The 23,791-nt window shown below is 44.5% G+C and overlaps 1 protein-coding gene and 1 long non-coding RNA gene across 3 annotated transcripts in view; one reads left to right on the forward strand and one right to left on the reverse strand.

The window, feature by feature from the left end:
• The window catches only part of LOC115152340 (kinesin-like protein KIF21A), a 56,533-nt gene extending 34,347 nt beyond the window's left edge, over window positions 1-22,186 (forward strand). Inside the window, exons 8-29 of one of the 2 annotated variants that reach the window (XM_029697110.1) lie at window positions 159-354; window positions 473-668; window positions 787-850; window positions 1,012-1,209; window positions 1,869-1,956; window positions 3,316-3,421; window positions 3,527-3,715; window positions 4,114-4,313; window positions 8,296-8,403; window positions 8,726-8,794; window positions 10,336-10,484; window positions 10,685-10,829; window positions 11,043-11,237; window positions 11,434-11,535; window positions 12,178-12,343; window positions 13,002-13,022; window positions 13,926-13,983; window positions 14,108-14,162; window positions 14,279-14,490; window positions 15,273-15,395; window positions 21,579-21,714; window positions 22,019-22,186. In XM_029697110.1, coding sequence (XP_029552970.1) covers window positions 159-354; window positions 473-668; window positions 787-850; window positions 1,012-1,209; window positions 1,869-1,956; window positions 3,316-3,421; window positions 3,527-3,715; window positions 4,114-4,313; window positions 8,296-8,403; window positions 8,726-8,794; window positions 10,336-10,484; window positions 10,685-10,829; window positions 11,043-11,237; window positions 11,434-11,535; window positions 12,178-12,343; window positions 13,002-13,022; window positions 13,926-13,983; window positions 14,108-14,162; window positions 14,279-14,490; window positions 15,273-15,395; window positions 21,579-21,714; window positions 22,019-22,045 — 2,803 coding nt within the window. In that variant the 3' untranslated portion in view covers window positions 22,046-22,186. The remainder of the gene's footprint in view (window positions 1-158; window positions 355-472; window positions 669-786; window positions 851-1,011; window positions 1,210-1,868; window positions 1,957-3,315; window positions 3,422-3,526; window positions 3,716-4,113; window positions 4,314-8,295; window positions 8,404-8,725; window positions 8,795-10,335; window positions 10,485-10,684; window positions 10,830-11,042; window positions 11,238-11,433; window positions 11,536-12,177; window positions 12,344-13,001; window positions 13,023-13,925; window positions 13,984-14,107; window positions 14,163-14,278; window positions 14,491-15,272; window positions 15,396-21,578; window positions 21,715-22,018) is intronic. The other variant, XM_029697111.1, reaches the window with a different exon arrangement.
• LOC115152341 (uncharacterized) lies at window positions 1,057-8,327 on the reverse strand. The gene is made up of 3 exons (XR_003867469.1): window positions 8,248-8,327; window positions 1,431-1,475; window positions 1,057-1,168 (listed from the first exon to the last, which is right to left on the reverse strand). It is a non-coding gene; the product is annotated as an uncharacterized LOC115152341 (long non-coding RNA).
• Window positions 22,187-23,791: the final 1,605 nt, after the last annotated feature.

A 23,791-nucleotide genomic window follows, 5' to 3' on the forward strand; every position in this document is an offset into this window, starting at 1 on the left:
CAAACTAAATGCGTTTTGTTAACTGATACAGTAATTATTAGATGTCTGCAACACAATTGCTACAAGCAACCATATTCATCTGAACTGCAGATTGCTTCTCTCTGTGTTTCTTTTGTAAATCCATATTTTTCTCCTCCCATATCCTTCCCCTCTCTCAGCCAAACAATGATGATAGCGTGCATCAGCCCGTCTGACCGGGACTTTATGGAGACCCTGAATGCACTGAAGTATGCCAACAGAGCCAGGAACATTAAGAACAAGGTGATGGTGAACCAGGACAAGGCTTCCCAACAGATCTCTGCTCTCAGGACAGAGATCGCCAGGCTACAGATGGAACTCATGGAGTACAGGACGGTAAGAGAGAGGTAGAGAGAGATAATTGAAAAAATTAACCATATGAAAAGGAGGTATGACGTAAATAAATTGCCCTTAATTACTTAGAATTCTGTCTAAACCCATTCTCCTCTGGCAGGGTAAGCGTTTGGTGGGTGAGGACGGTATGGATAGCATCAACGACATGTTCCATGAGAACAGCATGCTGCAGACAGAGAACAGCAACCTGAGGATCAGGGTCAAAGCCATGCAGGAGACCATTGACGCACAGAGGGCCAGACTCACACAGTACCTCAGTGACCAGGCCAACCAGGTCCTCGCCAGGGCAGGTGAGGGTGTGTATTGGTGTGTGTGTAAGATGAGTGCGAGGAGTGTGTCCTTTTGTCCTTATGACCCTGTCCATTGTAAAAAGTTTAAATGTGTGTTTGCTAAGGGTTTCCTGTTTATTCTCAGGTGAGGGGAGTGAAGAGATTGGGAACATGATCCAGAGCTACATCAAAGAGATTGAGGATCTCAGGTATACTTTTCTGTCTGCATACAGTACATAATGACATAGAGGTAAATCAAAATGTTTTCTCCCTACTGAACATGACCCAGCATAGCATATAGACAACATTGAGCTTTAGGAATATGTTAGAAACTGACAATTTTATTAAATTCCACTGTTATTCCCCATAGAGCCAAACTCCTGGAGAGCGAGTCTATGAATGAGAACCTTCGTAAGAACCTATCCCGTGCCTCTTCACGGCAGTCCTTTTACCCCGGAACCTTCTCCCCTGCCCTCCTGGCCCCCGAGAAGGAGGCCTCCGACATCATTGAGATGGCAAAGAAAGACCTGGAAAAACTCAAGAAGAAGGAGAGGAAGAAGAAGAAGAGGTAAAGAGTGATCATGGTTAATTGTAGGACCAAATTCTTTGTTTTCTTGTTAAAAAATGTCCGTTTTTTATTATTATTGTATGACCTCAATGTGGGGCCATGGTGAGTAGCAGTTTGTGATCTCTATGTTTTTCCCTATGACTTATTTTCCTTCCTCTTCTCTGTACTCCCTGGTTTCCTTCCTTCCTTCCTTGTCACATCTCTCTCCCCTGTCCTCTCACCTGTGACCTTTGACCTTGACCTCTCCCTGAAGGCTCCAGCAGCTGCTGGAAGAGAGAGAGAGGGAGGAGTTAGTAGAGGAGGAAAATGGCAGGTTTGTTCACAGGTTCCCCCTCCCTTAACCTCCCTGCCATTGCCATTTCCATCCCTCACTTCTTCTAAACAACCATTTTGTTTTGTTTGACAGGCAGTTGCCAGACCAGAACGGAAACCTGAGATCAGTTCCTTCAGTTCTTCCTGTGTTCACTAGTTTCTTTCAATTTGCTCACCACGACAGACTGATATGATGGGAACAAAATTATTGGTTCTGTTTTCATCCACCATCAATGGCCTTATCATAAGCTTTATTAACACACTTTATTTTTGAAGATATAGAAAAAAATACTATTGAACCTTAGCTCAATGTTGTCTCACCTTGCCCCTCTGTTGTTCCCTACTAGTGTTGTCAAGGAGGAAGTCCCCGACAACGACCAAGACAATGGGACGGAAAAAGAGCTGACTGAGCGGTCCAATGAGGAGCCTGAGACGGTATGATTGACTACCCATTAGTCAAATGATAGAGCTGGGCGATATGGATTTTTTTTGTTTTGTTGCAATAACGATAAATCAGCAATATTTTTATTTATTTTTGTTACCCCCCCTTTTTCAATCTTGTCTCATCACTGCAACTCCCCAACTGGCTCAGGAGGCGTAGGTCGATTCATGCGGCCACCCTATGGGACTCCCAATCACGGCCGGTTGTGATACAGCCCGGGATCGAACCCGGGTCCGTAGTGACGCCTCAAACACGGCGATGCAGTGCCTTAGACTGCTGCGCCACTCGGGAGGCCCCAGCGATAACTTATTTATTGGGGAGGTGCTATAGCTGGTTGATATGGACAAAAAGTAGTATTGTGATAAACATAACTATTTTGCTCTAGCATTAAATACAACGATAAAAACATGTTTAATGGACAGTTACTTTACATTAGCGGCAGGGCTCTAGACACATTTATTTTACAGTGCCAAATAAGACCACTGAGATGGTAGCCTGTGATTAAAAAACTAATCTATTTCATCTAACACATCCAGGGAATGCTTTATTGATAATTTGCTGGCAATCTGTCAAAATAGGATCCAGAATTATCATATTTATTTTTTGAATTTGCTGACATCTTTGTGCATATTGGCTATATTATTCACCACCTGAGGAAGTGGGAACTCAAAACACTTAGCTAGATTGCTAACTCTAAATAAGATAGTGTTACTATATAGCCATGTAGGCTAATTGATTAATCAGTACAACTTTCCAGTGCTAGGCCTAGGCTACATGATGTAGGCCTATTCACTGCAAATGGCGCTCATCAAAACCATACTACAGCCTACTCCAGTTGTAAAGTGGTGCCATGAAATCAATATTAAGATGTGAGAAATAAACATATACTCACAGAAAACTGTGACTCTCCTCTAGAACAACAGTAGTTGCTTTGAAAACTGTATTTTTTCCCCCCGCAATTGCAGTTTGAGCAACAGTCATAATGCTTGTATTTCTCCCAATGCATCCCTCCCTCCTCCGTGCGCACAGTGGGGAGAGCGAGTGAGAGTGGCTCGCTCACTCAGCAGCCGACAGCAAAACGTAGACAGGCAGATACTTTCATAGCAGGAATCGACATAATGCAAAGGCTATTAATGTTGACCAAATAATGGTTTTAGAACAATCTACAGGAATGTTGAGAAGCAAAATGACCGACGTACACAAAATGTTTCGGTAAGAGGAAGGTAATGACGGTAATTTTCGGTTTATCGTCCCAGCAATAATTACAAGACAAGACACGTGTGTTTTTCCCACCCCGTTTTTCTGACACCGGATAATTCTGTGTTCTCTTCTAATTTCGTTTGTGCTCACAGGAGGGGCAGGAGGGGAGTGACCACGAGGAAGAGGACGATGAGGAAGAGGAGGAGATGGATGTGGAGGAGAGCTCTGATGATTCAGACTCAGAATCAGATGAGAAAGGTAAAATGGCCTAATCGTAGAAATAGGAAATATAGAAGGGACATATATTGGACATGTATATCTATGTTTTGAACCCATATGAATCAATGTTACTTTCCCCACCAGAGAACTTCCAGGCGGACCTGGCCAACATTACATGTGAGATTGCCATCAAGCAGAAGCTGATAGATGAGCTGGAGAACAGCCAGAGGCGTCTGCACACGCTCAAACAGCAGTACGAACAGAAACTGATGATGCTGCAGAGCAAGATCAGAGACACACAGCTGGAGAGGGACAAGGTGCTGCAGAACATGGGTATGTCTCATGTATGACCTGGACACTGGGATTACATAGCTATTGGATATGCATACAGCCGTTACTGGTCTGTAGTCTACCAGAGAACTGTGAATAGTTTGAAGTTTTTCTTTTGCTCTGGTTCTTTAGAACATTGGGCTATTGAACAGCCACCCCTGTAAAAAGTGTGGGGTTTCCCTCTGTTCAATTAAGGCATGGGTGGTCAACATTTCCAATCCTACTCTAACACACCGATTCAGCTAATCAAGGTCCTTATGAGCAGCAGACTAGTAGAATCAGGTGTGGCAGGGCTGAAGCAAAAACCTGCATACCCAGTAATTCTCTAGGAGGGATGGCAACCTATGATTTTTAAGCTTATTTTCTCTGTTTTTCCGTCTTGTTTTTGACACCCCCTTCAGGCTCGGTGGAGACGTGCAACGACGATAAGGCTAAGAAGATCAAGCAGGAGTATGAGAGGAAGCTAAGTCTCATGAATAAGGAACTACAGAAGCTACAGTCAGCCCAGAAGGAACACACACGCCTCCTCAAGAACCAATCAAAGTACGAGACACAGCTCAAGAAGCTCCAACTGGACGTCACAGAGATGAAGAAGACAAAGGTAGAAAGAAGACGTACTTGTACCTGACCAGAACCATGACCATGACTGACCACACCCGCTGTCAGCTAATCGTGACATTGACGTCGTAAAGATATTTATTGATACAATATTCCAACCGCATAATTCTTTTTTTTTGAGTCACCACTCAGTCAACATCATATTTCATATTTTTTCTACATACTGACGTTGAACATTTTTACGTCATTTAGCAGACGCTCTTATCCAGAGCGACTTACAAATTGGTGCATTCACCATATGGTATCCAGTGGAACAACCACTTTACAATAGTATATCTATATCTTTTTTGGGGTAGGGGGGGGGGGTTTAGAAGGATTACTTAATCCTATCCCAGGTATTCCTTAAAGAGGTGGGGTTTCAGGTGTCTCCGGAAGGTGGTGATTGACTCCGCTGTCCTGGCGTCGTGAGGGAGCTTGTTCCACCATTGGGGTGCCAGAGCAGCAAACAGTTTTGACTGGGCTGAGCGGAAACTGTGCTTCCGCAGAGGTAGGGAGGCGAGCAGGCCAGAGGTGGATGAACGCAGTGCCCTTCTTTGGGTGTAGGGACAGATCAGAGCCTGAAGGTACGGAGGTGCCGTTCCCCTCACAGCTCCGTAGGCAAGCACCATGGTCTTGTAGCAGATGCGAGCTGGAAGCCAGTGGAGTGTGCGGAGGAGCGGGGTGACGTGAGAGAACTGGGGAGGTTGAACACCAGACGGGCTGCGGCGTTCTGGATGAGTTGTAGGGGTTTGATGGCACAGGCAGGGAGCCCCGCCAACAGCGAGTTGCAGTAATCCAGACGGGAGATGACAAGTGCCTGGATTAGGACCTGCGCCGCTTCCTGTGTGAGGCAGGGTCGTACTCTGCGAATGTTGTAGAGCATGAACCTACAGGATCGGGTCACCGCCTTGATGTTAGCGGAAAACGACAGGGTGTTGTCCAGGGTCATGCCAAGGCTCTTAGCACTCTGGGAGGAGGACACAATGGAGTTGTCAACCGTGATGGCGAGATCATGGAACGGGCAGTCCTTCCCCGGGAGGAAGAGCAGCTCTGTCTTGCCGAGGTTCAGCTTGAGGTGGTGATCCGTCATCCACACTGATATGTCTGCCAGACATGCAGAGATGCGATTCACCACCTGGTTATCAGAAGGGGGAAAGGAGAAGATTAATTGTGTGTCGTCTGTGTAGCAACGATAGGAGAGACCATGTGAGGATATGACAGAGCCAAGTGACTTGGTGTATAGCGAGAATAGGAGAGGGCCTAGAACTGAGCCCTGGGGGACACCAGTGGTGAGAGCACGTGGTGCGGAGACGGATTCTCGCCAAGCCACCTGGTAGGAGCGACCTGTCAGGTAGGACGCAATCCAAGAGTGAGCCGCGCCGGAGATGCCCAACTCGGAGAGGGTGGAGAGGAGGATCTGATGGTTCACAGTATCAAAGGCAGCAGATAGGTCTAGAAGGATGAGAGCAGAGGAGAGAGAGTCAGCTTTAGCAGTGCGGAGAGCCTCCGTGACACAGAGAAGAGCAGTCTCAGTTGAATGACCAGTCTTGAAACCTGACTGATTTGGTTTTTTGAGAAGGGGTGCAACTCTCGCTCTCTTGAAGACGGATGGGACGTAGCCAGCGGTCAAGGATGAGTTGATGAGCGAGGTGAGGTAAGGGAGAAGGTCTCTGGAAATGGTCTGGAGAAGAGAGGAGGGGATAGGGTCAAGCGGGCAGGTTGTTGGGCGGCCGGCCGTCACAAGTCGCAAGATTTCATCTGGAGAGAGAGGGGAGAAAGAGGTCAAAGCATAGGGTAGGGCAATGTGAGCAGGACCAGCGGTGTCGTTTGACTTAACAAACGAGGATCGGATGTCGTCAACCTTCTTTTCAAAATGGTTGACAAAGTCGTCCGCAGAGAGGGGGGGGGGATTCAGCATTCAGGAGGGAGGAGAAGGTGGCAAAGAGCTTCCTAGGGTTAGAGGCAGATGCTTGGAATTTAGAGTGGTAGAAAGTGGCGTTAGCAGCAGAAACAGAGGAAGAAAATGTGAAAAGATGCCAGGTCCGCAGGGAGGCTAGTTTTCCTCCATTTCCGCTCGCTGCCCGGAGCCCTGTTCTGTGAGCTCGCAATGAGTCGTCAAGCCACGGAGCAGGAGGGGAGGACCAAGCCGGCCGGGAGGATAGGGGACATAGAGAGTCAAAGGATGCAGAAAGGGAGGAGAGGAGGGTTGAGGAGGCAGAATCAGGCGCAATACCATCTGAGTAGGGGCAGAGTGAGTAGTGTTGGAGGAGAGCGAGAGGGAAACGGATACAAGGTAGTGGTCGGAGACTTGGAGGGGAGTTGCAGTAAGATTGGTAGAAGAACAGCATCTAGTAAAGATGAGGTCAAGCGTATTGTCTGCCTTGTGAGTAGGGGGGACGGTGAGAGGGTGAGGCCAAAAGAGGAGAGGAGTGGAAAGAAGGAGGCAGAGAGAAATGAGTCAAAGGTAGATGTAGGGAGGTTAAAGTCACCCAGAATTGTGAGGGGTGAGCCATCCTCAGGAAAGGAACTTATCAAGGCATCAAGCTCATTGATGAACTCTCCAAGGGAACCTAGAGGGCGATAAATTATAAGGATGTTAAGCTTGAATGGGCTAGTGATTGTGACAGCATGGAATTCAAAGGAGGAGATAGACAAATGGGTCAGGGGAGAAAGAGAGAATGTCCACTTGGGAGAGATGAGGATTCCAGTCCCGCCACCCCGCTGACCAGATGCTCTCGGGGTATGCGAGAACACGTGGTCAGACGAGGAGAGAGCAGTAGGAGTAGCAGTGTTTTCTGTGGTAATCCATGTTTCCGTCAGCGCCAAGAAGTCGAGGGACTGGAGGGTAGCATAGGCTGAGATGAACTCTGCCTTGTTGGCCGCAGACCGGCAGTTCCAGAGGCTGCCGGAGACCTGGAACTCCACGTGGGTCGTGTGCGCTGGGACCACCAGGTTAGAGTGGCAGCGGCAATGCGGTGTGAAGCGTTTGTGTGGCCTGTGCAGAGAGGAGAGAACGGGGATAGACAGACACATAGTTGACAGGCTACAGGAGAGGCTACGCTAATGCAAAGGAGATTGGAAAGAAAATTAACTAAACAACTGGGGAAGCGAGAGAGCAGGGCCTCCCTCACTAACCATTCGCTGAAACACTCAAATATAACTATTCCAACTTCCACTTAGAAATTATAATTGATGTAAACTACAGTGGTTCAATGTTTCCAGGAATAGGCTCAAACTTAGTTTATTCAGCTAGATAACTTGGTACAGTATTCTTCCGTGAAACCCACCCAGTGCACCGTGTCTTATGACGCCGTAGCTAACTAGCATGCTAGCATCCAATAACACACGGTTAGCACCAATACTTGGTTACAACAAACTACCAATGGATCATTCGTGTCCGTGTCTAGTTCCTTTCATAATGCAGAAGTAATTAAACGTTGGCTAGCTAACACAAAGTCAGTCCTGCTAGCTACACAAGTGGACTACACAACTCGAAAGCTTACGTTGCAAAAATCTTATTGACTAAAAATGATACAGCACTGCTAGCTGGTAGCTGGTAGAGTTGGCTAGCTAGCAGTGGCTGCGTTTACCTTTATGTTTGATACATGTAGCTAGCTAACGTTACACTAATCAAATCGTTCCGTTGTAATGTATTTAGTTTCTACAGTACCGCTAGTTGGTAAAGTTGGCTAGCTAGCAGTGGCTGTGGTGATGTGATGTTGACGCCGTTTGGAAAACGGCGCGAACAAACGAATACAGCTGGCTAGCTGGCTAGCTAACCTTGTTAGTTTCTCAAGTTAGTTTCTCAAAGCTACACCTACACCTTTAGCTACACCTTTATCCTTGATGCAAAGACAACTATGTAGCTAACTGGCTAACATTACACTAATAAAATCGTTCCGTTGTAATGTAAGGAATGTAAGGAAATGTAATATTACATGGTGGGTTACTGATATTGATCCAAATGTGATCTGGTTGGCCATCAGGTTCGTCTGATGAAGCAGATGAAGGAGCAGCAGGAGAAGAACAGAATGACAGAGTCCAGGAGGAACAGAGAGATCGCCAGCCTCAAGAAGGACCAGCGCAAACAGGAGGTGAACCACTGGGACCCAAAGTCTAGTTTCTCAGTACTGCAACTGTACTTCCTTATCACACTATCCACCTCATGTAGCCCCGCTGTACTACCTTTTCATCATGCCGACCCAAACTGTTTTCTTAAAGCTCTTTATCCAGTGAGTACGGTTCGGTATAAAGTCTGCCTGATTTTGTTATACTTATTTCTAGTCTGGTTTGAGCAGGGCAAGGCTTGCCTAAAAGCTGTCTTGAACCAGATGTGTTATTGGACCAGTTAAGCAAAATTTTTGCAACTTAATGCTATTGGCATTACTGAAGGCAATGTTAATGTGTTTTTCACAGCACCAGCTGAAGCTACTGGAGGCCCAGAAGAGACAACAGGAGCTCATACTGCGCAGGAAGACTGAGGAGGTGAGCAACATGAACAGCCATCTTGGGGCCTCCACATAGAGCAGAGATGGGGGTGGGGGCCACAAAAAATCTGATGTCATCATGAGGGGCCATAGTTGCTCCCGGGTCTGTACTCACATGTGCATACGAGAAATGTTTGCAGTTTTTAATATATCTGAGTGAGACTGACTAACAAAATCAATGGGGTCTCCTCCGGCCGGTATTTTAGACTAACTTACCAATCTAAAATTGTTTTAGCTGAGATGTGCCAATTGACTATCAGTAAGCAGGTTTCCAGCCAACCATTTCATGCGAATTAATGACCTGATGCATGAAAAAAGTCACGACTGGGCTGATGGAAACATGAAATGCCGGTACAATTTTATAAATGCCGAAATGGCGATGGAAGTGTCTTTATGCGCAAATATTGATATAATAACAATCATATCGAGATAAATTTGGAGTCACGCAATGATATGTTGTGTGGCCTTCCAGTTACGACTCGGGAAAGCATGCCGTTTATTAGGCTACAGATTAAATAAATGATGATTAACTTCGCAGGGTGGTGAAAGTGCACAGTGACGATCTTGATGTTACTTTCCAATAAATATCGAGGGTCTTATTCTAGTGATATGATGATCGATGCTTGGCTGCCCTTTGACGAATACAAATAGTATCGCTCTTATCCATAATAATCTGTTAATGTAGGTAGCCTGTATCTGTATCTGCAAGCTGTTGGCTAAAGAGAAGGTGCCAAGACCAGAGTGGGCAAATTTGTTATATAACTCAACAGTTTTTTTGACAAAACCATTAGTGAAAATGAGATGTGTTTTTTCATTCGGTACATGGTATTTAGAGGAAAAAGTAATTTATGTGCATTATGTAATCCTGCACAGCCTTTTATATGAAAAACATTTCGAAATGGCACCTTGTGTATTCTACTATTCTAACTCTCAACAGTAAGTTGAGACCACAACTGAGTTTAAAAAAAATATATATTGATCCGAGTCACACAAGGATATTTACTAAAGGGGGCAATTATATTTTCAAAAGGGAAAAATTATGTAGTATACCGAAGTGTTGTATACTTTACAATTACCCAAGACTAGAAGCAGTTACTCACATCCTTGCAACAAATCACTAACTCTCATCTAGTTGGATCTAAGTTCAAGGAACTTTGAAGTTCTAGGACCAGAAAACAAAAAGCTTTTTTCCCAAAATTGTATTTGACCTTTGGTACCTGGAATAGGAAGTTGTAGAAACCATTGGCCAGAGTCTGAGAGCAGAGGTACAGAGAGAGTAGGCTACCAATGGCATCTTTGTATTGTAAGAGTTCAAGACTTACTTCAAGATCACTGATAACAACAAACAGTTTAGTGAATCAGATATCAAGCTAGACTCATACTATTCTATTGAGATCATCAAACTTCAGCATCAGGTGGTGGCTCTGGTGACTTACGTGTCTGTCTGTCTGTCTGTCTGTCTGTCTGTCTGTCTGTCTGTCTGTCTGTCTGTCTGTCTGTCTGTCTGTCTGTCTGTCTGTCTGTCTGTCTGTCTACCAGGTAACTGCACTGAGGAGGCAGGCCAGACCTATGTCTGGTAAGGTGACCAGCAGGAAGGTGAGTTTACCAGAGGCCCTCCAGGACTCCTCCCACCGACCCCCCTCAGGACGCCTGCAATCCTCTGGATCCACCGCACCCAACGGAACCAGGTAGGGACTGGACAACAGGTCACTGCAATGCCATTTTGATGTGTGTTGCTGCATTACACTGCATGGTACACCATATTATATATTGTCGAGCAATCAGTATTGCTTTTGCAGTTAAAAAAACACATAGCTTGAGACCTGCATTGCCGTTCCGTAGAGTGAACATGCCTCAAAATTGTGTGTGTGCATGTGGCGTGTGACAGGTCCTACTACAGACGGTCAACGGGCATATATTCCACCAGAGTGGCCAAAGTGAAGTGGCAGTCTCTGGAGCGCCGTATCTCTGATGTCATCATGCAGAGGATGACCATATCTAACATGGAGGCCGATATGAACCGCCTGCTCAAGGTAACATTAAATGCCATTCACACATCTTTTCATTTGGTGAATATAGTTTACAGACCTAATATATTACTCTAAATTAGCACTATTAGCAATTAACATTGGCAAACTCCTCCTTATTCCCCTGCTCCGTCCTCTACCCTCCTTTCCCTGCCTCCTCTCTCTCTTCCACCATGCCTCCTCCTCCACTCCCCCCTCCATCCTTCCTCCCTTCCACAGCAACGTGAGGAGCTGACCAAGAGGAGGGAGAAGGTGACCAGAAAGAGGGACAGGCTGGCGGGGGAGGGGTCTGAGGAAGAGAAAGTGGTGTTTCCCCTTAACGAGGAAGTGGACACCCTGATGGCCAACATCGATTACATCAACGACAGCATCGCAGACTGCCAGGCCAACATTATGCAGATGGAGGAGGCCAAGGTCAGACAGACAGAAAGCTGGCATTAAGCCGTAAAAACATTTTAAATCAAGGAGTCGAGGAGAGAAAGCCACATAAAAGTTGAGATACAACCATGGCCAAATTCAAGCAGCACAAATCTGGCCAAAGAAATCAAACACTAACCCATGACTCTCTGAGTAACACATTTTTCCTAACCATGTAATTATGCATTTGCAGGAGGAGGTTGACACGGTGGATGTTTCCGCAGTGATCAGCTCCTGTACTCTAACAGAAGCCCGTTTCCTGATGGACCACTTTATTTCTATGGCCATCAACAAGGTAACTAACTTACTGCCTTTTACCTGTCCCTCCGTAGTCTCTCCCCAATCTCTTATTCCATTGTCTTCTCCTGGAGTTGACTTAGTTTAAAGGCGGGCTGAACATCCTGATTTAGCCTCGGTTTCAATGATCCTCATTAGGAAATGCGATTGAGAACAAGATTTGGGTTTTGGACGTGTGCTTTGATGTGGGTGTCTCGTGTGTGTGTGAGAGTTTGAAAGTGGGAAGCTTTTGTACTTTCACTCTGCCAGAACAGTACACAGTTATGGTCACTCACCCTTCTAGATAAGTCTCACCAGGTCTTGTGTCTGGAAGTAGCCTAGACTAGCTAGCGAGCTAGCCAACTTCTTTTGCCAATTAGCTTCAGTCAGCCGGTGTGCGACCGTGGCAAAGTTGGTTTGACTTTGGATAGCCTATCTTGCTTTTTTGGTTCATTCGCACTTTAAACCCAGGTTCCACATGTACCCAATTAAGTCGGTTTCTACGATAGTTAATGTGTTTAGTTCTGTGTGTATATGCACAAGCACCCTCCTTGTGTATTCATATTTTGTGTGTTTACAGTATTACACACAATCATAGCTCGTATAGCTGACCTTTAGTGACCCTTCTTATAGCTGACCTTTGACCTCCTCCCTATCCTAGGGTCTGCAGGCAGCCCAGAAGGAGTCCCAGGTGAAGGTGATGGAGGGCAGGCTGAAGCAGACAGAGATCACCAGCGCCACTCAGAACCAGCTGCTGTTCCACATGCTGAAAGAGAAGGCAGAGTTTAACCCTGAACTGGATGCCCTGCTGGGGAATGCTCTACAAGGTAACAGCCCTAACCCCAACCGTACAGCCTGCCAGCCACACACCCTGCAAGGTGCATGTAAAGTTCAGTCCAGGGCCTTGACCCTGACCCTCTCAACCTCTGCTACAGGAGGTCCGTAAATCAAGCCCACAACACTGCCAGGTCTTGCTAGCCCAAAATAAATGGTTGGTTACTCAGTGGGTGATGGACCCAGAAGTATGTATAATTGAAAACCTAACTGTCTGTGGCCTGAATGTTGTTGAGATTCTACTGGAACTGGAGCGAAAGCTGTTGGTTGGACCTCCAGTACCAAGACTGGGAGACTGGTCTAGTGCATGATGGGGGATTGTTGAGTTGCTCTTTGCTTGTGGCCTCCTCAATAGATGCTGGCTGTGAGATGAATAATCACACAAGTACATTATTTATTTTTGCCCTATTTTTTTATTGAGCTGACGTTTTGTTATTGCGCTGACAGTGGAATAAGGTTCTGTATGACAGTTGTATTTTCACCAGCATCTGTTGAGGAGGACATCTTTTTGACTAGTAGATCTTGCACTCTTGCTCTTTCTTTCTTTTAGACTTGATTTGGTTTCGATTATGGGAGAAAGACTGAATGTGTTTTTGATTTGTGTGTTGCCTTTTTTCTTTTCGCCCCGCCATGGTGCCTTAATGTATACAGAGCTAGGTAACATGCCAGTGGGTAAGTAACAGACACCAGACTCTCTCCTATATATATGTTTATATGAATGCATGGGTCCCCCTCCTGGAAACTAACTCAACAACATGAGCAGGTGCATGAGGTGCAATGCTGCTGTCTTCAAAACCTCCCTCCATATGTTAGCTGACCCTCCTTCTGTTCTTCCCAATGTGAAAGAACCGCTTTCCTAGCCTCAGCTCATAATGTGCTACAGCCACCGTGCCTTCTAGCACCTGCTAATATAACTACTGTACTTGTATCCTTAATAGAGGACCCCTTCACACCATGTGCTACAGCCACCATGCTTTATACTATAGCCTCTGATAATATAACTACTGTACTGTATCTGTAGAGGACCCCACCATTTTACAGGTAGAACCAGGATGTTTTGTCTCAGTAGGACCCTGTAGGCAAACCACACTGCCCCGGGAGCAGCTCATCTCGGTTTCCCCCTTCCCTCCTTTTCATAACCCCTCACATCTGACCTCTTGACCTCTTTTACCCTTTCGACCCCTGAACCTTGTCAACCCTTCCCTCTCAGTGACTGAACAAGGACCTGATCTTTTCTTTCTTATAAACGGCATGGCGCTGCGCTGACATCGTCTTCATCCGCTTCTCCTTGTTCATTATTACCACCATTACCTTGTTCAATAATATAAACCACATATTGTTAACGTCTGTTTGTAGCCAACACAGTATTAGCATAAGGTTTGGTTCAATAAACGGTTTTACCCTTGTACCATGTTTGGTTGGACGATTGGCAGGTATTTGGACAACTAGACAGAAAGGACTTAAATTTGTTGGTATTTAGCCATAACACACAACATCAAAAAATGCATTTGCTATGGATGTTGTTTGGCTCTGACATACAGTTCAACTGACATTTTTAGTCCTTTGATTTCACAGAGAATGGGGATGACAGCAGCAGTGACGAATTCGCCCAGAGTCCTGCAACAGACGGACAGTAAGTATTAAAGAGAGATTTCACTCAAATTACCCAAAAATAGTGAACATTTGACTTTTTTTTGTTGCCTGTTTTATATTTGAAAAAAGTATGTTAACTCATGTATTCTACTTCCTCGTTACAGCTCTCTGACATCAGATCTAATGAAACTCTGTGGAGAGGCCAAAACAAGGAGCAAGGTACCATTCTCAGCCTATTAGCATGTGTATGCTTGTTTTACTATCGTTGTGGGGACATTGGTGTGTGGGTACGTGTTTGTGTGTATTATGAACTGAGTGTGTTTCTCCCCACCCAGGCTCGTAGGAGAACCACCACTCAGATGGAGCTGCTCTACGCCAAAAGTGACTCTGTCCCTGACACGCCTTCTGGCGATTTCTCCTCCCCCTGTCTCCCATTGGTTGAAACTCCAGAAGAGGGCAGAGATCCCGAGACCCCCATTGGCTCATCAGTCAGGGACAGGGACTATATGGCTCATTCTCCTGGCTTGTCCTCTAAGATGGGCAGCATGTAAGTCCGGGCCTTCTTGTGCTAGCTAGCTAACCTGCTAACCCCCTGCTTTCTGCATGTTGCTACAGCTGCTGCTTATTCTCTTTTCACTTTGCCTGACTTACTTTGCCTGACATGGTCTTTAAATCTCCTCTATTCACCTGCAAGTCTCCTAGCCAGTAGAAACCAAAATGTACCCCTTTAGTATATTCGTTAATAAGCATGTAGCAGCTGTAATAACACTAACCCATCGAGGCTACTACTGACAGGCAGACACACACACTATGATTATGAGGCATGTACAGTATGGCCATACAGACCTCATGTTCTCTCGCTAGATGCAATTCTCAATTGCAATAGGCTTATGGCACAGCTATGTCAACTCTACACAATATTAATCCTTAACATTTGCATCCTGTCAAAGCAACAGAAAGAGCTAATAAAACTAACCAATAGCGCACATTGGCTTTTTACATATGTTTTGAGCAGCAATACCAATTTTAGTTTGACTTGAATACATAAGATATAGTGCTGGGGACTGATTTCAGTGTGACACAATGTAGCCCTAATGCTACACCGGTGTCCTTATAAAACAAAAGATTTGGGTAAAGGAGGAACGTCTATATTGGGACTGAATATCAGGTAACAGTGTGGTATGTGTGTAATGCATGTTCACCGCCTCAATATTGTTTCATTTATACTTTAGTTTATAGTCTTACATTGTTGTCCTTTTTGTTCCTTATGTTTTGTCTTGTGTTGTCTTTGGATTGTGTTGTGTGTTGCTAATGAAAACTAAATGTTAGTTCCGGCTCCAGACCTGCCTCCTCCTCAGGGGCGGAAAAAAGAGTTCCAGAGCCCTCGCCGCTCTCTCGCAGGAAGACCTATGACAAGACACAATTGGCGGCTAAGATCAAGGAGATCAAACAGTAAGAGACTAGCGACGCTCTGGTGGCCGGAGGCCAAAAGCACAACTTTTCCCAACAGCTCTTGCGAATTATTCTTATCGCCCCCTTTCTGAATTTCCCACCTCAGAAAGTATGTGGTGTTATCTATTCTAAATCAACAATTCTCTTTGCTTGGTGGGATGGTAATAATAACCTTACCCTGCCAAGTTCTACACCGAATGTCAAGTAGTTGACACGTTCTTGAGAAATATAGCTAATTTTGTTTCTATATCCCTCTTGACTGAGACTAAACAATTAACTTCTGTTTCCCCCAAAAAAATTATTTTGGGAAGTTAATTCAGTGTTCAACTTGGCCCTCTCAGCCTCTTCAAATCCTCTGTTGCAAATTTGGCTACGATATATAAATCCTATATATTGGTATCCAGCGGGGAACCATGCTGAGTGAAACCCTGAGTGAGCAAACATTATTTCCCTGATCAGTTCTCAGGACCACATGTGAAGTGCATAGACCAAATGTGAAAAGTCTCAGAAATGAGTGCAGAGCCGTATACAACGGGTGGTTCTATTCCTGAATGCTAATTGGTTAAAACTGCATTCCAGCCGGTATCTATTCCACAAGTTACCACAGGCTAAATGTGTGATGTTAAAATGCCTATTTAATCTGTTCCATCTGCAATCCACTGTCTCATCAGCCCAGCCAGCCACTTTATAAACTTGATCTCCACTATAAAAAGCATCTAGACATTATCTCACATTTCTTTTAGACTAACATTTAGTTTTTAACAGAGGAGATTTGTATAAACCTTGCTGTCTGACTCTCTGAAATTTGCAACATTGTTTCAATATTCAAATTCGATCTCCAGCTGTCCCATAGTAATCAATGTGTCGGGAGTTGGGAAGAGACAGACAGGCAAGCAGTGTTTCTCAGTCAGTCGAAATCATGAATCAGCTGTCATCATTTTATGGATATATACAAAGTAATGTCAATAGAAAGCAGCTAGTTTCCAGTCTTTTAGGATTCAGTTTGAAGTGATTGTGTTAGCTGTGTTGTTGGCTAGCTCCTCTGAACAACAGTGTCCTGACGAGAGAGCATTTTTTCTATGCCAGGTGAAATCGCATCTCATTAGCTCATTGTTATGGATGTATCCAAATAAATGTCAATAGAAAACAGCTTAAACAAATGCAAATGCAGCTACTTTGTTGTTTTCTGGCTGCATTGTTTGACATGACTGTAAATTAGTAGTTGGCTAGATAGCAAGCAAGGGATGAGAATGTTGCCAGCCAGTACATTTAGAATGAACGACTGGGTCGTGTCCATAGATACAGAACAAAAAGACTGAATGACTGGGTCGCGTCTCTGGCAATCGAAAGGAAATGAACGACCAGCTGACTTTGGTAGCAACCCTAGATTTGTGTCGGGACTATATCTTGTGGAAGGATGAAATAGTATGAATAAATTAATCAAAATAACGTTTTTAATCATTATTTGAATATATTGGTAACCCGTTGTATCAAAGTGATAATGCCCTCGAAGCCCGTGTTTGGAGGATATATTTAGCTTGAAATGAAACCACTTTCTGTCAAAATTGTAAATATGTAATATCTGAAAATGTAGCAAGCTAACCCTGTCTATCTTACCCGTATACGTCATCATGCAAGATGGATGCGTCTCCATGTCACGGATGCCATACCACGGTTGCCCTTAGTTTGAAGATGTAATCCGGAGACAGGTGTTTTCTCCATCTCTTTAGCTATCATACTCTAATTCCACTGATTTCAAAACTTGATCCTCCAGAAAGTGGAGAGCAACACTTATGTAGCTCCACTACACGATACATTTTTTAAAAAGCTGTGTTCGACAGGATTACCAACACAGACTGACCAGCTGAAATAGACAGAAGCCTTCTGCAGTTGAAGTCGGAAGTTTACATACACTTAGGTTGGAGTCATTAAAACTCGTTTTTCAACCACTCCACAAATTTCTTGTTAACAAACTATAGTTTTGGCAAGTCGGTTAGGACATCTACTTTGTACATGACACAAGTAATTTTTCCAACAATTGTTTACAGACAGATTATTTCACTTATAACTCACTGTATCACAATTCCAGTGGGTCAGAAGTTTACATACACTAAGTTGCCTGTGCCTTTAAACAGCTTGGAAATATCCAGAAAATTATGTCATGGCTTTAGAAGCTTCTGATACTCTAACTGACATAATTTGAGTCAATTGGAGGTGTACCTGTGGATGTATTTCAAGGCTTACCTTCAAACTCAGTGCCTCTTTACTTGACATCATAGGAAAATCAAAAGAAATCAGCCAAGACCTCAGACAAAAAATTGTAGACCTCCACAAGTCTGGTTCATCCCTGGGAACAATTTCCAAACACCTGAAGGTAACATGTTCACCTGTACAAACAATAGTACACAAGTATAACCACCATGGGACCACGCAGTTGTCATACCGTCCCGTGTGGGTCAGTTGGTAGAGCATGGTGTTTGCAATGCCAAGGTTGTGGGTTCGATTCCCACGGGGGACCACTACGGACAAAAAAATAATGTATGTAATGTATGCATTCACTACTGTAAGTCGCTCTGGATAAGAGCGTCTGCTAAATGACTAAAATGTAAATGTAATACCGCTCAGGAAGGAGACGCGTTCTGTCTCCTAGAGATGAACGTACTTTGGTGCGAAAAGTACAAATCAATCCCAGAACAACAGCAAAGGACCTTGTGAAGATGCTGGAGGAAACAGTTACAAAAGTATCTATATCCACAGTAAAACGAGTCCTATATCGACATAACCTGAAGGGCCGCTCAGCAAGGAAGAAGCCACTGCTCCAAAACCGCCATAAAAAAAGCCAGACTATGGTTTGCAACTGCACATGGGGACAAAGATAGTACTTTTTGGAGAAATGTCCTCTGGTCTGATGAAACAAAATAGAACTGTTTGGCCATAATGACCATCGTTATGTTTGGAGGAAAAAGGGGGAGGCTTGCAAGCTGAAGAACACTATCCCAACCGTGATGCACGGGGGTGGCAGAATCATGTTGTGGGGGTGCTTTGCTGCAGGAAGGACTGGTGCACTTCACAAAATAGATGGCATCATGAGGCAGGAAAATTATGTGGATATATTGAAGCAACATCTCAAGACATCAGTCAGGAAGTTAAAGCTTGGTCGCAAATGGATTTTCCAAATGGACAATGACTCCAAGCATACTTCCAAAGTTGTGTCAAAATGGCTTAAGGACAACAAAGTCAAGGTATTGTGGGCAGAACTGAAAAGTGTGTGTGAGCAAGGAGGCCTACAAACTTGACTCAGTTACACCAGCTCTGTCAAGAGGAATGGGCCAAAATTCACCCAACTTATTGTGGGAAGGTTGTGGAAGGCCACCCGAAACGTTTGACCCAAGTTAAGCAATTTAAAGGCAATGCTACCGAATACTAATTGAGTGTATGTAAACTTCTGACCCACTGGGTGTAACGGTCATCGTATATAGTGGCCCTAGGCGCAGCGGGTTGAGTGCTCATTTTAACGTTTTTTTGAACACTGACAAAACAAGAAAACGAACGAACAGTAATGCAGGCCAACACACACACACACACACACACACACAACACACACACACACACACACACACACACACACACACACACACACACACACACACACACACACACACACACACACACACACACACACACACACACACACAGCAGTGCAAAAACAACTTCCACAAGGGACATGTGAAAACAGGGCTACCTAAGTATGACTCCCAATCAGCAACAACGATGTACAGCTGTTCCTGATTGAGAGCCATACCAGGCCAACACAAAGAAATACACAACATAGACAGAGCATAGAAATACAAAACATAGAACATAACCAAAAACCCTGGAATACTCTAAACAAACACCCCCCCTACATAAACACATATCCCAACAAACTCCGAACCACATAAAACAAACACCCCCCCTGCCACGTTCTGACCAAACTACAATAACAAATAACCCCTTTACTGGTCAGGACGTGACACTGGGAATGTGATGAAAGAAATAAAAGCTGAAATAAATCATTCTCTCTACTATTATTCTGACATTTCACATTCTTAAAAATAAAGTGGTGATCCTAATTGACCTAAAACAGGGAATTGTAATGTCAGGAATTGTGAAAAACTGAGCTTAATGTATTTGGCTCAGGTGTATGTAAACTTCCGACTTCAACTGTATATTGCAGACCAATCCAAACTCCTCTCTCGGCATGTCCAGCCCACTCATTATCTCAGCCAACCCTGCCTAGTGGGAATGTTGCTGAATTTTTCTGTGGCTTAACCAACAAGGCTCGTAATTTAATCATTGTATTCTTATTTGCAGATGGCATACAAGTTTGTTATTAAGGCACATGAAAGTTCACAAGTTCCAGAAGGCATTTCTGCCAAAAAAAACGCATTTTGATTAAAAATAAATAAAAAAGGTTAAAATGTCTCTCCTGTGAAGTCGTGACTTGTGACATACCCCTAGTTTCCTGAAGCAGGTCACATATATCCTCCAAACACTGGATTCTCGGGCATTATCACTTAATTGTTGTATTGAGAGGGTTCTTACAGAATGCAGAGAAGACAGAAGGAGAGAGTTTCAAACAATGAAAGCTTCTTATCTATTTAGCCTATCTAGCTCAAGTGTGTGCAATTGTGTCCGTGTGTGTCCTTGTGTGCGTGCGTGCGTGGGTATGTGCATGTGCATTTCCACTAGTATGCGTGTGGTCCTGTACAGTACAATGTACACACATCAGTACAAAGGCAACGATTTATCCTTTATGTAGGTATGCAAACAGCCAGACGCCCAGCCTCAGCCTCCCTGTCCACCGTTCCAGCTGTGATACGAGGAACTCCGACGCCAGCACCCATCTCCTCCCTCCTCCCCTCTAACCGCCCACGTAGCCAAGGCACGTATTTATCCATCTGACAGGGTGTTTGGATAGAGCAGACAGACCGCAGGATAAGTAAGAGGAAGTTAAGTTAGTTAAGTTATAAGCGTAAGTTACAAGTAATAGGCATAGTGTATTGTAATAAAATAAATCGTACAAATACTGAGCAATGTATATTGTATGCTCAAATTTGTTGTACTATTATATTATTTAATACTAATACAATTGCTCAGAGAATGAGATTTTGTTTAACAACTAATAAAGAAAAGGATCTGGAAAGATTCAGTATGGAGGAATGGTCTAAGATCCCTCCCAATGTGTTCTCCAAAACAGCTCAGTATTTGTATTATTTCTTTTATACAGTATTTTTTGCTCATCTTTGTCAAGGGATCCAATAATTACGGACCCCACTGTATGGAGGCTCTGGAAGTCAAATATAATATAATAAATCACCAATCAAATATATTGTTTAGAGGTATGCTGCTTACGTTAGGTAAGCTATAAACATTAGGTAGGTGTTGGAATTGTTGAGCACACTCTCACGTCAGGAGACGCATCTAAACCACTCGGGACACTTTGTCACCTATCCTTTAGTGAGATTTAGACTTTAGAAAAGCGTAATTGTCCACAGAATGGACCATTTCTTCTCCCAAATGTACACTACAATATGTAGGTCTTTTTTCCTCTGTTCACGTTTATATTCACGCTATAGTGACTTACCTGGTGTGACTACCAATGGGGGTTTTTTGTTGCCCAATAAATGTACAATTCAAGAACAAGACTCAACTAAAAGTACTTGCCAAGTTGGCACATTGTAGGAGAATTGTGTTAAAGTGAAGAAGGACAGCTCTATTGAAAATCTCTGTCAGTTGCCAACAGTGTCTACCTTCTTGCCAGTGTGTTGATGTGTGGTAAGCTGGGAGGAGAGAGGCTCCTCTGTGGTTGACAGGTAGTCCTTTCTCTGGATCTCTGGATGGTTCTGTTTAGTTTTTGTCAGCCTGACCATGCTTGTGGATGGACACTGTCACTGGCTTATCGTTTGTTTTTTACTTTGATTTGCATGTTGCTAACTGGCCAAATGGGTACATGTACATTATGTACTATATACGGTATGCATGTGTGCCTGCAGTGGTGGGCTTTTGGGTGCATGTTTAATCTTCTGTATTTAACTATTTCTGTATCTTACTACAGTATATGAAGCCTTAAACGGTGGTTACCAGTCACTGTTTTCTCTGAGCCCTACTGACATTTTAATGCACGGTTTTCTTCCTCCCCAGAGGGGTGATCAACCCAGTGCCTTCCTCAAAGGGCAGTCGGTCAGCAACACTACAGTGTGTCCACGTGGCTGAGGGTCACACTAAGCCGTGCTGTGTGTTGACTCTACCGATGACCTCCTCTTCACCGGCTCCAAAGGTCAACTGTCCGATATATCAATAATGTCTCCTGTCTCACAGACTGAGCAAAAGTTAATCACTTGAGATAATGGGTACTAGACAGGACCGATAGATTGTTGTTGTTATGGGGCACAGTATTGTAACTGGACTGACACCACTAGTGTTAAGGGGACCTAGGTAGATAGGCTATAGATAGACAGAAACTCTGCTAGTGACATTGTGAGACAGAAATATAATCAGATGCTCTCGTGATGTGATTTGAGCAATAGATTGTGGAGAGCAGTGCTCACCTCTTCCTCTCCTCTCCTTTCATCTCCTTCCAGACCGTACTTGTAAGGTGTGGAACCTAGTGACAGGTCAGGAGATCATGTCCCTGGCAGGTCACCCCAACAATGTGGTGTCAGTCCGCTACAGCTCCAGCCTGGTCTTCACCGTCTCCACCTCCTACATCAAGGTCTGGGATATCCGAGACTCAGCCAAGTGCATTCGCACCCTCACGTGAGTGTCAATGGCTTAACTGTTTTTATAGGCTATACAAATATACATAACATCCATTACACCCATATATGATAACTTTATTTGACACCCACGCCTCTGTATTCTACAGGTCTTCTGGTCAGGTGACCCCAGGCGACGCCTGTGCGTCCAGCACCAACCGGACTGTCACCATCCCGGCAGGAGAGAACCAGATCAACCAGATCGCCCTCAACCCCAGTGGCTCTGTCCTGTACGCCGCCGCCGGCAACTCTGTCAGAGTCTGGGACCTAAGAAGGTACGGTACCAGCACGGCACACCAGCCATTTTGACAAACAAATCCAAAGAGGCCTGAAAAAAGGCACTGTCTTCAGAAAACTTCTCTCTCACTACAATGTGCTGATCTATAATACATCTAGAGACTACTGCTTGTATTGAATGTCTATTCCAGCCATACTCAACTGGCAGACCACGATCCAGACCTTGAACGGGGTCAATATGGACTTCGGTCCTGACTTTAAAAATAATAATAATATACAGTATATATATATATATGTTTATTTTAATTGTTTTTTGGGGGGGGGTGAATTCAGTCTGGCTTTCAGCTTACTGCTGTTGAGAGTTGTAATAGTAGAATACACAAGGTGGAATTTCGAAATTTGGTAGTGCTGGGCAGCTTTCCTTGTGTTATTTCATTTACTGACAGACCTTAGGGAGCTATTTATAACATGTCAGAAAAGTCCAGTTCATCAACTACTAGCCCATGTTGCTAGATAGGTAAGTTAGTCTAACCAGCTATCTAAATCTTGTAATTATTATGGCCAGATTATGTGCCCAGGGACCTCGACCCCCAAGGGGCCCCCCATTGATCAACAACCTCTCCCTCAGCGTAAGAAAACAAAGGAGTTGATTGTTAACTTCAGGAAGCAGAAGAGGGAACATGCCCTGATTCACATCAACCGACTGCAGCAGAGAGACTCACAAGTTTTAGGTTCCTCTGCTTCCACATCACAGAGGACTTGTCATGGACCAACAACCCCACCACTCTTGTCAAGAGGGCGCAACAGTGTCTCTACTTCCTAAGGCGGCTGAAGAAATTCGGCATGCCGCCCCGGGTCCTCTCCAAATACTACTGCTGCACCATCGAGAGCGTCCTGACCGGTTGCATCATGGCCTGCTATGGGAATTGCTCCATCCATGACCGCAAGGCCCTCCAGCAGGTGGTGAAGATGGCCCAGTACATTACTGGGACCCTGCTCCCAACCATCCAGGACATCTAGTCCAAAATGGTGCCTGTGGAAGGCCCGCAGCATCATCAAGGACCCACACACCACAGCCACAAGCTGTTCTCTCCCTTATTGTTGGTAGGACGGTATCGGAGCATGAAGTCTGATACCAACAGGCTCAGAGACAGTTTCTATCTCCAAGCCATCAGACTGCTGAAGACTTGAACTGGACTGACCACCTGCTCTCATTCTCCACACCTTAGCACACATGCACACACCCAACCAGACATACACGCACACACATATTCATTCATGCTACACACACATCACAACTGCTGCTACCAGACTCTCATTAAACTGGTCAGTTTATACACTGCCCCCCCTCCCTTCCACATA

The sequence above is a fragment of the Salmo trutta genome, chromosome 17 (genome assembly GCF_901001165.1).
Source record: "Salmo trutta chromosome 17, fSalTru1.1, whole genome shotgun sequence".
Lineage (NCBI taxonomy): Eukaryota > Metazoa > Chordata > Actinopteri > Salmoniformes > Salmonidae > Salmo > Salmo trutta.